At 35.4% G+C, this 14,300-nt stretch overlaps 1 protein-coding gene across 1 annotated transcript in view; it reads left to right on the top strand.

The window, feature by feature from the left end:
* Positions 1–14,300, top strand: part of LOC136031716 (chitin deacetylase 1-like) — an 88,297-nt gene that overhangs the window by 54,656 nt on the left and 19,341 nt on the right. The window contains exon 7 of the mRNA XM_065711421.1: positions 8,611–8,732. Within this exon, the coding sequence (XP_065567493.1) occupies positions 8,611–8,732 (122 nt within the window). The remainder of the gene's footprint in view (positions 1–8,610; positions 8,733–14,300) is intronic.

Below are 14,300 nucleotides of genomic sequence, written 5' to 3'. Positions count from 1 at the left end.
TTGAAGCTCGGGTAGCGTTTCCTTAGGGTCGACCTGATTAAGTATCCGAAGCATCCCTACTGGGAATTGACGATAAGCTTTAATAACGTTATATATATAGTTTTGGTATAATATGATAACTTTTATTAACACCCAACGGTACAAGGTCTGGCTATATTTACGTCACTGGGAATATTTACCCTACATAATAAACAGAACACCAAGAAATAATTATAAATTAGAAATACTAAAATCACTATAGATTACTAAAATCAATTTCCGACTTAATTGGACAGCTTACTACAGCACTTTTCACCTTGATAAGAGTTGTCCCAACTCTATATTTTTTAATTTAAAACAACAATTTTAAGTTCTTTTCACATTATTCTTATGCTGCCATTATTTAAGGGATAATTCTTTTGGATACAATCTCAACTGCTTTTTCCGGGGTTATCTTCATGGTCAAATGTCATGGCATGTCTGATATCCAAGGACATCAGTTTTGGGATTTATCCCTGTGTTTCTTTTTTTTATCTTTTCGTCACGTTGACGATAAACTGCTATATTTTCTGTATTTGCCAATCTTGCATACCTTAGTTCTACGACTATCTACCTTAGTTCTACCCTAGGAATGATGCATGGACGGATGACAGATAGACTTATCTATCAACAAATGAACTGACATCATGTTTATACAATCCTAAAAAGAGCTTATGCCAGATCTGCCTCTCACTCACTCGGACAATCTGTCTTGGCTTTTTCTACGATTAGCCACGGCTTAATGCCCACAACTACGTGATCTTAATTCAAAATCAACGGATTTTAGCTCAAATTAACTCAACAACCAACGGTACAAAGTCTGGCTATATATACGCCACTGGGACTATTTGCCCCACGGAATAAACAGATTACAAAGATATAATTATAAATCATAAAACATTTAAGGGCATTTAAACATTCCAAGGTATTTGTAAATTAAAAAGGGACCAGAGGTCACGCGAGAAAAATCAAGAACATGTAAAGTTGCAAGATACCATAAAATGTATATTTTGTACCTTAGGCCAACCGTGTCTTTCCGGGCTACTGACATAACTAAGCGAGGAAATGGTTATTTCTCAATTTCCTTTCAAAGCCTACACATACCAGAATGTGTGGTTGTTTTACAGTTAATTTCTAAACTTCTATCTTAGTAATAAGCGGTATTTCAAAACTTCGCATTTTGTGTGTTGTGTCTTAATATTTTTTTTATGGCACTTGGTATTAACCAAGTTACAAATAGCAATCGCAAATTCTGTCGGTCTGTCGGTCCCGGTCTTGCTACTTTAGGCACTTCCAGGTAAGCTAGGAGGATGAAATTTAGCCGGCGTATCAGGGACCGGACCAGATTAAATTAGAAATAGTCGTTTTCCCGATTTGACCATCTGGGGGGGAGAGTGGGGGGCCCGTTAATTCGGAAAAAATAGAAAAATGAAGTATTTTTAACTTACGAACGGTTGATCAGATCTTAATGAAATTTGATGTTGGGAAGGATATCGTGTCTCAGGGCAGTTATTTTAAATCCCGACCAGATCTGGTGATGATTGGGGGGATTTGGGAGGGGGAAACCTAAAATCTTGGAAAACACTAAGAGTGGAGGGATCGGGATGAAACTTGGTGGGAAAAATAAGCACAAGTCCTAGATACATGATTGACATAACCGGAACGGATCCGCTCTCTTTGGGGTAGTTGGGGGAGGGTTAATTCTTAAAAACTAGAAAAAATGAGGTATTTTTAACTTACGAACGGGTGATCGGATCTCAATGAAATTTGATATTTAGAAGGATATCGTAAATCCCGACCAGATATGGTGACATTGGGGGGGATTTGAGGGGGAAACCTAAAAATTGGAAAACACTTAGAGTGGAGGGATCGGGATGAAACATGGTGGGAAAAATAAGCACAAGTCCTAGATACATGATTGACATAACCGGAACGGATCCGTTCTCTTTGGGGTAGTTGGGGGGGGGGGGGGGTTAATTCTGAAAAATTAGAAAAAATGAGGTATTTTTAACTTACGAACGGGTAATCGAATCCCAATGAAATTTGATATTTAGAAGGATATCGTGCCTCGACGCTCTTATTTTAAGTCCCGACCGGATCTGGTGACATTGGGGGGGAGGGTTGGAGAGGGAAACCTAAAACTTGGAAAACACTTAGAGTGGAGGGATCGGGATGAAACTTGGTGGGAAAAATAAGCATAAGTCCTAGATACATGATTGACATAACCGGAACGGATCCGCTCTCTTTGGGGTAGTTGGGGGGGGGGGGGTTAATTCTGAAAAAATAGAAAAAATGATGTATTTTTAACTTACGAACAGGTGATTGGATCTCAATGAAATGTGATATTTAGAAGGATATATTGTCTCAAAGCTCAATTTTAAGTCTCGACCGGATCTGGTGACATTGGGGGAAGTTTGGGGTGGGGGAACCTAAAATGATGGAAAACGCTTAGATTGGAGGAATCGGGACGAAACTTGGTGGGAAAAATAAGCAGAAGTCTTAGATACGTGATTTACATAATTGGAATGGATCCGCTCTATTGGGGGGGGGGTTTATTCTGAAAAATTAGAAAAAATGACGTATTTTTAACTTACGAAGGAGTGATCGGATCTTCATGAAACTTCATATTTAGAAGGACCTCGTAACTCAGACCTTTTATTTTAAATCTCAACCGGATCCAGCGTAATTGGGGGAGGGGCAGTTGGGGGGAACCGGAAATCTTAGAAAATACTTAAAGCGGTGAGATCAGGATGAAACTGGATGGGAAGAATAAAAACCTGTCTAAGATACGTGACTGACATAAACGGGCCGGATATGCTCTCTTTGGGGTATTTGGGGGGGAGCGTTAATTCTGAAAAATTAGAAAAAGTGAGGTATTTTTAACTTACGAACGGGTGATCAGATCTCAATGAAAGTTGATATTTAGAAGGATGTCGTGTTCCAAAGCTCTTGTTTTAAGTCCTGACCGGATCTGGTGACATTGGGTGGAGTTTAGGGGGGAACCTAAAATGATTGAAAACGCTTAGATTGGAGGGATCGGGATGAAACTTGGTGGGAAAAATAAGTAGAAGTCTTAGATACGTGATTTAATAATTGGAACGGATCCGCTTTATTGGGGGGGGGAATTCTAAAAAATTTGAAAAAATGACGTATTTTCAACTTACCAAGGAGTGATCGGATCTTAATGAAATTTCATATTTAGAAGGACCTCGTAACTCAGATCTCTTATATTAAATCTCAACCGAATCCAGCGTAGCTGGGGGGGGGCAGCTGGGGGGTACCGGAAATCTTTGAAAATACTTAAAGCGGTGAGATCAGGATGAAACTGGATGGGAAGAATAAAAACCTGTCTAAGGTGACTGACTAAGAATAAACGTGACTGACATAACCGGACCGGATCTGCTCTCTTTGGTGGAGTTGGGGGGGGGGAATTTGGAAAATTGATGTATTTTTAACTTACGAAAGGGTGACCAGATCTTAATGAAACTTGATATTTAGAAAGATCTTGTGCTTTAAAGCTCTAATTTTAAATTCCGACGAGATCCTGTGACATTGGTGGGATTGGAGGGGGAAACCGGAATTCTTGGAAAACGTGAAAATTGGGGTATTTTTATCTTACGAATAGATGATCGGATCTTAATAAAATTTGATATTTAGAAGGAATTCATGTCTCAAAGCTCTTGTTTCAAATCCTGACCAGATCTTTTGACATTGGGGGGAATTGGAGGGCTAAATCTTGGAAAACACTTTGAGTGGAGGAATCGGGATGAAGCTTGGTGGATAGAATAAGCAAATGTCCTTGATACGTGATTGACGGAACTGTACTGGATTCGCTCTCTTTGGGGGATTTGGGGGGAGGGGTTCAGTGATTTGGCGAGTTCGGTGCTTCTGGACGTGCTAGGACGATGAAAATTGGTAGGCGTGTCAGGGAGCTTTACAAATTGACTTGATAAAGTCGTTTTCCCAGATTCGACCATCTGGAGGGCTAAAGGGAGAGGAAAGATTAGAAAAAATAAGGTATTTATAACATACGAGTGGCTGATAGGATCTTAATGAATTTTGATATTTAGAAGGACATCGTGACTCAGAGCTCTTATTTTAAATCCTGACCGGTATTAAGCCTCTTATTTTCCTTTTTAAATTAATCTATTGATTCATAGAATTTTGTTAGAGCTCATACCATATGATCTCTTGGCTCTTAGCTCTTCATGCCTCGTCACAAGTGCCATATGAGCTCTTAGCTCTTGTTGTTTTTTTTTTTTTTTTACTAAAAATCAAGTTCTGATTTAATTGGACAGCTTACTACGTTAAAGTACACTTTAGAATAGACTTGGTCGAATTGATTTATAAAAAGGGATTGTTTTACGGCAAAAAGGTGTTTTGTCAAATTTTTGTGCTGATTCTTATTTTAGTAATCCAGTTGTCGTCAGCGTTGCCATCCCCAGTGATTTACCACTATTTCTAATGATATTTTTGCCTAGTGATTTTTAATAGGCCAGTGATTTTCACTGATTTCCTGATAAAATCCATCGATTCTATGTTTTTACTAGTGATTGTTTTTGAATGGTGAGAATTTAGTACAAATTCCATAGTAAAGGCATAAAAACACTTAATTCACAATAAAATTGGTGTTATTATTCTAGTTTTGAGTGAACAGTCTGAAGAAAATTATAGACTATAAAACCAGTTGATGAAAATGAAAAGAAAATTATTAATCCCTAATAATTTAGTCTAATAATTCCTAATAATAAACTAGTCGATGAAAATGAAAAGAAAATTATTTATTCCCTCCAGTCCCCTTCCCCAAAATGGTTTGGCTAGTGACACGTGCATGGAGCTGACATATAATCAACACATTTCCTACGAGGGTGAATGATTTTTTGTCCCTTTTGTCCCCAAGTCAAATGACAATGCCTCGTGACAGCATTAATATCATCAACAAGCACGTGTTCTTTGTGTTTGGAAAGAAGAAATGAGTGATTAAAATAAATAAAAATAATAAAGCATACTCTTTTTATAAGCAGTAGTAGTAGTAGATATTTGACTTGCTTAGCTGCCTGAATCTCACAGGTTTGTCTCTTTACTTTTCCAGCAGTCCAGGTACGCTCGTACGAGAGAGTGAGCATTTGTCATCTGCATAAACTTGATGTGTTTACATTTGGCTGAGAGCCCAATTGAAAGAAAGACAAAAACTAAACTTTTACTTTACCAAGTCACATGGCTAAAGACCAAATTCCAGAAAATTCATAAGATTCTCAAGCTTTTTTACTTTTTGGGCCGCGCCTCAAAAATGGATCGCTTTTTAATCATGTCGTTGCATTTAAACAGTTAAGAGAAAAATTACAAGGGAAATAAAATACTTTTTACAAAGCAAAAATTGGTATTTTGCTCCTTTGGAAAAATTGAAAATGTATTCATTAAACAACTTCGAAATTCTTCTCATCAGCATCCGCTTTCACTTTCAGACCAGTAACACGAAACTTTTGATAAAGTCCAAAATCATAATTTTGATCAAGTCCAGCCACTGGAGGTCCATAAAACTTCTTTTTTTATATTCCCTAAATAGATACTAACCATTTTATTACTAATTTTATTACAAATAAGATACTAACCGTTTTATTTATCGTGCTACAATAATATGAAGTCTTTGATACGCATTTTTTTTTATTCAAATCCTCGATTGAGTTATTAGTAAATTTATGTAGCATATACAAATTAAGAAATTCGCCTCAGCTTCGAAAAAGTTTTAAATTGTTATAGTTTGTCAGCCTGAAAAAGCCTCTTCAAAGAGCCTTTGGGTTGTCAACATTCCTCAGTATTTATCGCTTCTTAGTATGTGGTGCCTGGATCCGGTGCCACGATCCCACTGTTTGCGGTGTCCTTGTTGGCAACCTTTTCATTGGAAACACTTACAAAGTTATCTGTATCATCATAGTCTCCAAGATCATTTCCTAGGCTTACAAACTCCTTGAATGTGTCCTTCTGACTTGAGGGACTCTGTAACGTCGCCTTATCGTTCAGAAGGTTCGTCGCCATAGAAGATTCGTTGGTAGTAAACTATCAATCAAGAATGCTCAACAAATGCATTCACAAAAACAGCCGGGTTGGCTTGTCCGTTCGAATCGAAGACATATCTTTCAAGTTTTTCACAACTTTGGCAATTCACGTTTAGCTGATTATTTCTATTGATTCTTTACAAATGGGCCCAGAAAAATAGACTATGCGAAAGTGCGTGTAGGCATGTAAGTCGGTATTTTTATATGTATGCAAAATAACTTATACTACAGTAGAGATGAGGTCTCATAAACTGATTACGAGCTTCGATCTAAAATTCCTTTCCCCCAAATGCTATTACCCCACCCCTCTTGGTAAGAAAAACACACAGTTTTCGGAATTTTATGAAGAATCTATGAAAAAATTGTATTCTGAGGATAGGCTGCTCGTTGGAACAAGGGCTGGTACAAACTAGCTTGCTGATATTAGACATTTTATACATTCCCAAATAAAAATTTTAAGCTGAAACTTCCTACTTAAAATTCTTGATCATATATGTACTTTATGTTGCTTTTCTGTATATTTATTAAATTAGGGATGTGGATGCCAAAGCTAGTTTATTCCCAGCATTTTTCGGATGCCATTTGGATGTCATTGGATGTTTTTCGGATGCCATTTGGATGCCAAAGCTAGTTTATTCCCAGCATTTTTCGGATGCCATTTGGGATGCCATTTGGATGTCAATGGATGTTTTTCGGATGCCATTTGGATGCCAAAGCTAGTTTATTCCCAGTATTTTTCGGATGCCATTTGGGATGCCATTTGGATGTCATTGGATGTTTTTCGGATGCCATTTGGATGCCAAAGCTAGTTTATTCCCAGCATTTTTCGGATGCCATTTGGGATGCCATTTGGATGTCATTGGATGTTTTTCGGATGCCATTTGGATGCCAAAGCTAGTTTATTCCCAGCATTTTTCGGATGCCATTTGGGATGCCATTTGGATGTCATTGGATGTTTTTCGGATGCCATTTGGATGCCAAAGCTAGTTTATTCCCAGCATTTTTCGGATGCCATTTGGGATGCCATTTGGATGTCATTGGATGTTTTTCGGATGCCATTTGGATGCCAAAGCTAGTTTATTCCCAGCATTTTTCGGATGCCATTTGGGATGCCATTTGGATGTCATTGGATGTTTTTCGGATGCCATTTGGATGCCAAAGCTAGTTTATTCCCAGCATTTTTCGGATGCCATTTGGGATGCCATTTGGATGTCATTGGATGTTTTTCGGATGCCATTTGGATGCCAAAGCTAGTTTATTCCCAGCATTTTTCGGATGCCATTTGGGATGCCATTTGGATGTCATTGGATGTTTTTCGGATGCCATTTGGATGCCAAAGCTAGTTTATTCCCAGCATTTTTCGTGGTAAGAAAAAAAGGGAGAAAATGAGTTTTTTAATGAGGGTTTCAAAAATATACTTAGAAAAATAACTTAAATAACTTTAAACCAATTGTGAAAATAATAAATTCATTATTTCTAATGGAAAATTCCTGCTTAAGCTGGAAAACGTTGTGACAGCTACAGGGATTAACAAACTGTTACGAAAATTCGTCAAAATAAATCCCAGCATTTTCAAATATATTAGAGATATTTTATTGACAAACATAATTAATTGACCAAATTCTAATTTCGTGAAATATGTGGGCCATTTGTTAACTGTTAAAAGGGTTTTCTAAGGTGCGGTCACTTAGGCTTGAAACCATATATCCAAGAAAATTAATAATAAAAAGGCTATATTTTGCTAACCTTTTTTAGCCTTTCCTTCAGGTTGCTTGTATCCCATTAATTCTTATTCGTTAGCTGATCATGATTCCATTAAGTAATTTATAGTCAGCTTATAATTACAGAGTCATAAATTGGCTATAAGATAAACACGACTGACTGTACTTCTCAATATTGACAATTGGTTATGGTAATTTTTCCTCCCAAATACCAAAGGCGGATCTTAAGCAAAATCCATTGGGGGGATGTGACAAGGGTGCCTACAGTTGACCAAATTGGCAAGTTTATTCACAAAAACAGTAAAAAAAAACATGGAATGAGGGTGCCATAAAAATTTTGGGGGAGGTCCTCCCAACCCCCTTGGATCTGCTGGTGCCAAATAGAAGAAAAGCCTTACCCTTCATTCCTGTTCTTTCCTACAATGAATTACAGGTATAAATACGTGCGTCGGCTGGGCGAAGAGAGGCGTCTCAGGGCTCATGTTAACCTCTAAAAATGTCAAGATATATGAAATCAAGAATCTAATTAATAATAATTCTATTCTAATTAATGCAGTATGTTCATCCATTTTTATTTAATTTTCTCACTTTTTATTTTCTCTTTTTATTTGCATTCATTGACATAAAGTATAAATATTGTTAATTTAATAAATAATAGTAGTTTTAGGAATCGTATTCCTGAATTCTAGGACAAAACTTGAATTATTATGAATTATCTCCTAAGTATTTAATATTTAGCCTCTAATTAATTCAATTTAGTTAATATTGAAATTTCTCTAATTGCTGTTAATGTAATCTAACTTTGTTAATTTTAGGCATCGTAGCCCTGAATCCTGGTGGACAAATAATGCAACAATTGAAGATTGGTTCGATGAAATGGTTGGAGAAGCTAATATAATTAATCGATTCGGAGGTGTGCATATGGAAGATATTCGAGGTCAGATCTTTTCGGTTTGCAAATTCTACCCTGCTTTGATATTTAACCTTTATCTTTTTTCTGTCGTAAATTCTAAATTATTGTGATCATTAGCCTTTGGCTTTCACCTTTTTGCTTTATCTTTAACATTTCACCATGCAAATATAGAGTTCACTGGTAAAAAGTGTCGAGACATTTCTCTTTCTAGTGAACCAATCATTCAAAAAAGAAGCAATTAGGTTTTGAAAGGTAATTTTTTTTTTGGGGGGGGGGGGTGTTTTGTAAAAGGATTTTTTCCAGAGAGAAGGGGGGGTTTACATAAAATTTAAAAACGTGCTAAAAATTTGTTTATATTCATTTCTGTTACGTTTTTACGAGTCGGGCAACCATTTCTTTTTTTTGGGGGGGGGGATAAGTTCAAACCCCCTATCCCTCCTCCTTGGATACAACCTTGTAGTCAGCATTAGCATTCCAAAGACGTGTACGGAAATGTAGGCTTTTTTACTTCCTTTTCTGACATGCGCATACTAATAAGAAAGTGTGTCACACAAATTGACCAACGGAATTAAAGAATAATTTTGGTAGTAAGCTCTGTTTTTCTCTTCGCCTTTTATCTGCTCAAGCTTTTTTGTAAGTTGGATAGTAGGAAATAACTGTTAAGTATTAGATGCTGACTGATTGTAAACTACTTAAAAACTCGCTGTTTGAATTTGGCCTAGTTTCCGATATAATTTGTTGAATGTTGGTAATTAAAAACGCCAGAGGCAAATTCACAATTGTAAGGAATGTATTTTCCTGAAGCGTCAATAGAATGAGGTTATCCACCAGACCTTTTCCATCTAATATTTTGAAAAATTACTTTTTTGTTAAGTATTTTCATTGAAAATTCCGCTTTGGAATAGTCAGTAAGAAAAAAAAAATGCCCCACTCAATGCTTTTTTCCTCCCCTACAGTACCGTAGATTGACACTACTTTTTATTGCTCTATTGCCCTGTCAACACATCTGTCAACAAAATTGGAAACCTTTCTCTTTAGGTACTGTATTTTTTTCTTCTGAAAGCTGTTACAGCACTTTCATTTGCATATTTTTCTCAGATATTTGTCAACACACTATCACATATAACAAATTTGGTTACTTCAGCTTTTATACTGAGCTAAAAGAGATGTAGTTTAAATGGAATATTTTTTTTATAGAAATAAACTAGAAACGTAAAAAAGTTCAACACTCAAATAAGCCAAGATACTGACACTAAATTAGTGCTTGGTATGTCTTATCCAAGGGAAAATATCAAACGTCAATCAAATATAAAAGTTAATAAACGTTAAAGTTGATAATGTGTCAAGCATTAACAGAAACATAATGTATCAAACGCATACAAATATCAAACATTTCCAATTCGTCGGAATTCAATGTAAGGATTTATTTTATTTATGACATAATCAGTACTGTCTCCAACGAAATATCCTTTATAACCGTATAAAAAGATTTAGTATCAATTGTTAAACTTTTGACGAAATTTCAAAGTCGTTTGCTTGGAAAGCTCAAACGGAAAACAGACTAAAGATTAAAAACAGATTAAAAAACTCTAATATAGATGTCAATTGGTCTTTTTTTTTTGTTGTTATTCACGAGATTATTTCCAGAAAAGTCTTTTCTTGCAAAAAGAGGGGAAATTTTGAACTTATGAGACGATGATGATTATGGAAAAATAAGTGCCTATTTTTAGAATTCTCTTTTTGGGCACTAAAAATCAAAGGGGCGGAAATTGACTAGAGAGAGAATTTTCATTACCTATGAAAACTATTAAGTTAGTTATAAAACCTAGACAAAATGTATTACATTTTATATTTTATTATCTATGACATATTACATGCTTACGTATAATTTTGTTTTATATTTGTTATTTATATATATTTTGTAATATCTTCTGAGGAGAAGATAAAAGAACAACTTTTTTCAAAACGGTACTCTGTTTATTTTTTTTTATTTTTTTAACTAACCTGTTTTCTCCACACTCAACACGTTCTATATATTTGTAATGCTATCTATAAAAGCTTAAGCTATACATAAATATTTATAGAGGGCTGTGTGAGTTTGTTTAGTCTTTTTATTCAAATTACTTTGGTGAGTATTTAAGGTCAATCTCCGAGTTTTGAAGCCAATGCTATTTTCCTATAGCAGTGAAATGTGTATTAACAGCAGACACAAGCAGATTCTTTGATGAAAAAATTAGTGTGGCTTCATTGAAAGCTTTAACATGAATAGGCCGAACAAATTTGCATTTTTATTCTTTAGAGCTTCATAAAAAATTAATTAGTGGGGACACCTCTAATTTTTAAAAGTAGTAATAAAATTACTTTTAGAAGATGTAGAGAATTCTAAATTAGCCTCTCGATTTGCCACAAGATTTCAAAATTTTTGGCCGTAAATTTTTTTTTATTATCATCAGTTTCCTCTAAAATTTGTCATTTAAGATATTTTTCCTTTACTATTTAAAAGAGTTGTACTAATCATACAGCCATGATTTTTTTGTCGTTTTGTAGATCTTATACTGATTAATAATCCCAAAGATTCTTAAGTTTGTAGTTATGAGGGATGATTTTTAGCAATAATTCTTATATTCAAGATTTTCTCCTTTCTCATTGGCTTAAGCACTCCTTAAGGGGTTTGCCAGAATATCATTAAGAATGTTGACATCTCCTTAGCATTACGACCAGATTTAAAAGGAAGTTGAAAGCATGTATAATTGGCAACAACACCTTGAGGCAATATCATTTTTAACACCTGATACGAATGGGAATTTGTTAGGTTACAAAGTTGTTACAAAGCAGATAACACCGATTGTGGGCCTATAAAATGTATGAACATTATTTTTAAAAAGAACATTATTCTTAAAAACACATCATTTTAAACATTATTGGCCTTTAAAAGTAAAGAAACACTGATTGTAGACCTATAAAATGTATGAACATTATTTTTAAAAAGAACATTATTCTTAAAAACACATCATTTTAAACATTATTGGCCTTTAAAAGTAAAGAAACACCGATTGTAGACCTATAAAATGTATGAACGTTATTTTTAAAAAGAACATTATTCTTAAAAAGAACATTATTCTTAAAAACACATTATTTTAAACATTATTGGCCTTTAAAAGTAAAGAAACACCGATTGTACGCCTATAAAATGCATAAACGTTATTTTTAAAATGAACAATATTCATAAAGATACATTATTTTAAACATTATTGGCCTTTAAAAGAAAAGAAACACTGATTGTAGGCCTTTAAAATGTATGAACATTATTTTTAAAAAGAAAATTATTCTTAAAAAGAACATTATTCTTAAAAACACATTATTTTAAATATTATTGGCATTTAAAGGTAAAGAAATAGCGATTGTTGGCCTATAAAATGTATGAATATTAATTAAAAAAAAAATGTTATTCTTTGAAACACATTATTTTAAACATTATTGGCTCTTAAAAGTAAAGAAACGCCGATTGTAGGCCTATAAAATATACGAACATTATTTTTTTTATCTAAAGTTGTAGGATATTCGTCCATTTTAGTTCCACGGGATCTCATTTTTTTCCCAATAGTGCCGTATCTTAGAATATTTTGGTTTTTCCCCAACATATCATATAGTTAACGATTTATAGGCTCGTTCATAAATGACCGATTACCCCGGTTTGGAACCGCGGTAATCATATACTTAGCTTTACGGAGTAATGCATATACTATTAAATTAATGTCATTTAAAGTCATATGTTCCTGAAGGTACATAATAAACATTGGGCAATCTTGCCCTGGGGTCATAAATACAGGTAAGGGAGGAAGGAAACCCCTTAGGGGTATTTAATAAATTTTTGGATCTACTTCTATTTATATACTATTCGTCAAAAACAAGAGCTAAGAGCTCATATGGCACTTTTGACGAGCTCAAGAGGAGCCAAGAGCCAAAAGCTCATGTGATATGAGCTCTAGCAAAATTCTAAGGATCAATAGCTTGCTTTAAGAGGAAAATCAAAGGCTTAATGCCGGTCGGGATTTAAAACAAGAGCTCTGAGACACGAGGTCCTTCTAAATATCAAAATTCATTAAGATCCGATCGCCCACTTGTAAGTTAAAAATACCTCAATTTTTCTAATTTTTCCTCTCCCTTCAGCCCCCAAGATGGTCAAATCGGGGAAAACAACTGTAAAGAGTCAATTAGTGCAGCTCCCTGACATGCCTACCAATTTTCATCGTCCTAGCACGTCCGGAAGCACTAAAATCGCCAAAGCACTGAACCACACCACCTAAGTCCCCCAAAGAAAGCGGATCCAGTCCGGTTACGTCAATTACGTATCTACGGCGTTTATAAGCGTTTTCCAAGATTTCCGGTTTCCCCCTCCAACTCCCCCCTCCAATGTCAACAGATCTGGTCGGGATTTGAAAGAAGAGCTTTGAGACATGAGTTCTTTCTAATTATCAGATTTTATTAAGATCCGGTCACCCATTCTTAAGTTAAAAACACTTCAATTTTTCTAATTTTTCCAAATTAACAACTTCCAGCTCCCCCAAAGAGAACGGATCCCTACCAATAATGCCAATCTCGTATCTAAAGCTTGTGCTTATTCTTCCCATCAAGTTTCATCCCGATCTCTCCACTCTAAGCGTTTTCCAAGATTTCCGGTTTCTAAGGTTTCTGTTTTTCTCTCCAACCCTCTATATCCTTGGATCCAATTCGAATTGAAAATGGATTATCTGAGACATAAGATTCTTCTATATATTAAGTTTCATTAAGATCCACATCATCCATTTGTAAGATACCTCGATTTTCACGTTTTCCAAGAATTCCGGTTTCCCCCTCCAGCTCCCTTCAATGTAATCGGATCTGGTCGGGATTTAAAATGAGAGTTTTAAAGCACAATATCCTTCTAGATATCAAATTTCATTAGGATCTGAACACCCGTTCGCAAGTTACAAATACCTCATTTTTTATAATTTTACCGTATTACTCCCCCCCTCCCATCTCCACCAAAGAGAGCAGATCCGAGCCGGTTATGTCAGTCACCTATCTTGGACATGTGCTTATTCTTTCCACCAAGTTTCATCCTGATCTCTCCGCTTTAAGCGTTTTCCAATATTTCCGCCCCCCCCCCTAATGACACTGGATCTGGGAGGGATTTAAAATGGGAGATCTGGGTTTCGAGGTCCTTCTAAATATGAAATTTCATTAAGGTACGATCGCTCTTTCATAAGTTAAAACACCTAATTTTGTGTATTTTTTTAATTAACCCCCCCTCCCCAACTCCCCTAAAGAGAGCAGATCCGTTCCGGCTATGTCAATCCCGTTTCTAGGACTTGTACTTATTTTTACCATCAAGTTTCATCACGATCCCTATATTCTAAGCATTTTCCAAGATTTTTCAAGATTTTAGGTCTCCCCCAAATTCCTCTTCACCGGATCCGGTAGGGATTTAAAATAAGAGCTCTGAGACATGATATCCTTGGAAATATCAAATTTCAATAAGGTACAATCTCTCCTTCGTAAGTTGAAAATACCTTATTTTTTTAATTTTTCAGAATTAACCCTCCTCCTCCC

Source organism: Artemia franciscana, chromosome 10, assembly GCF_032884065.1.
Source record: "Artemia franciscana chromosome 10, ASM3288406v1, whole genome shotgun sequence".
In the NCBI taxonomy this organism is placed as follows: domain Eukaryota; kingdom Metazoa; phylum Arthropoda; class Branchiopoda; order Anostraca; family Artemiidae; genus Artemia; species Artemia franciscana.
This window is presented reverse-complemented; position numbering and strand designations above follow the sequence as displayed.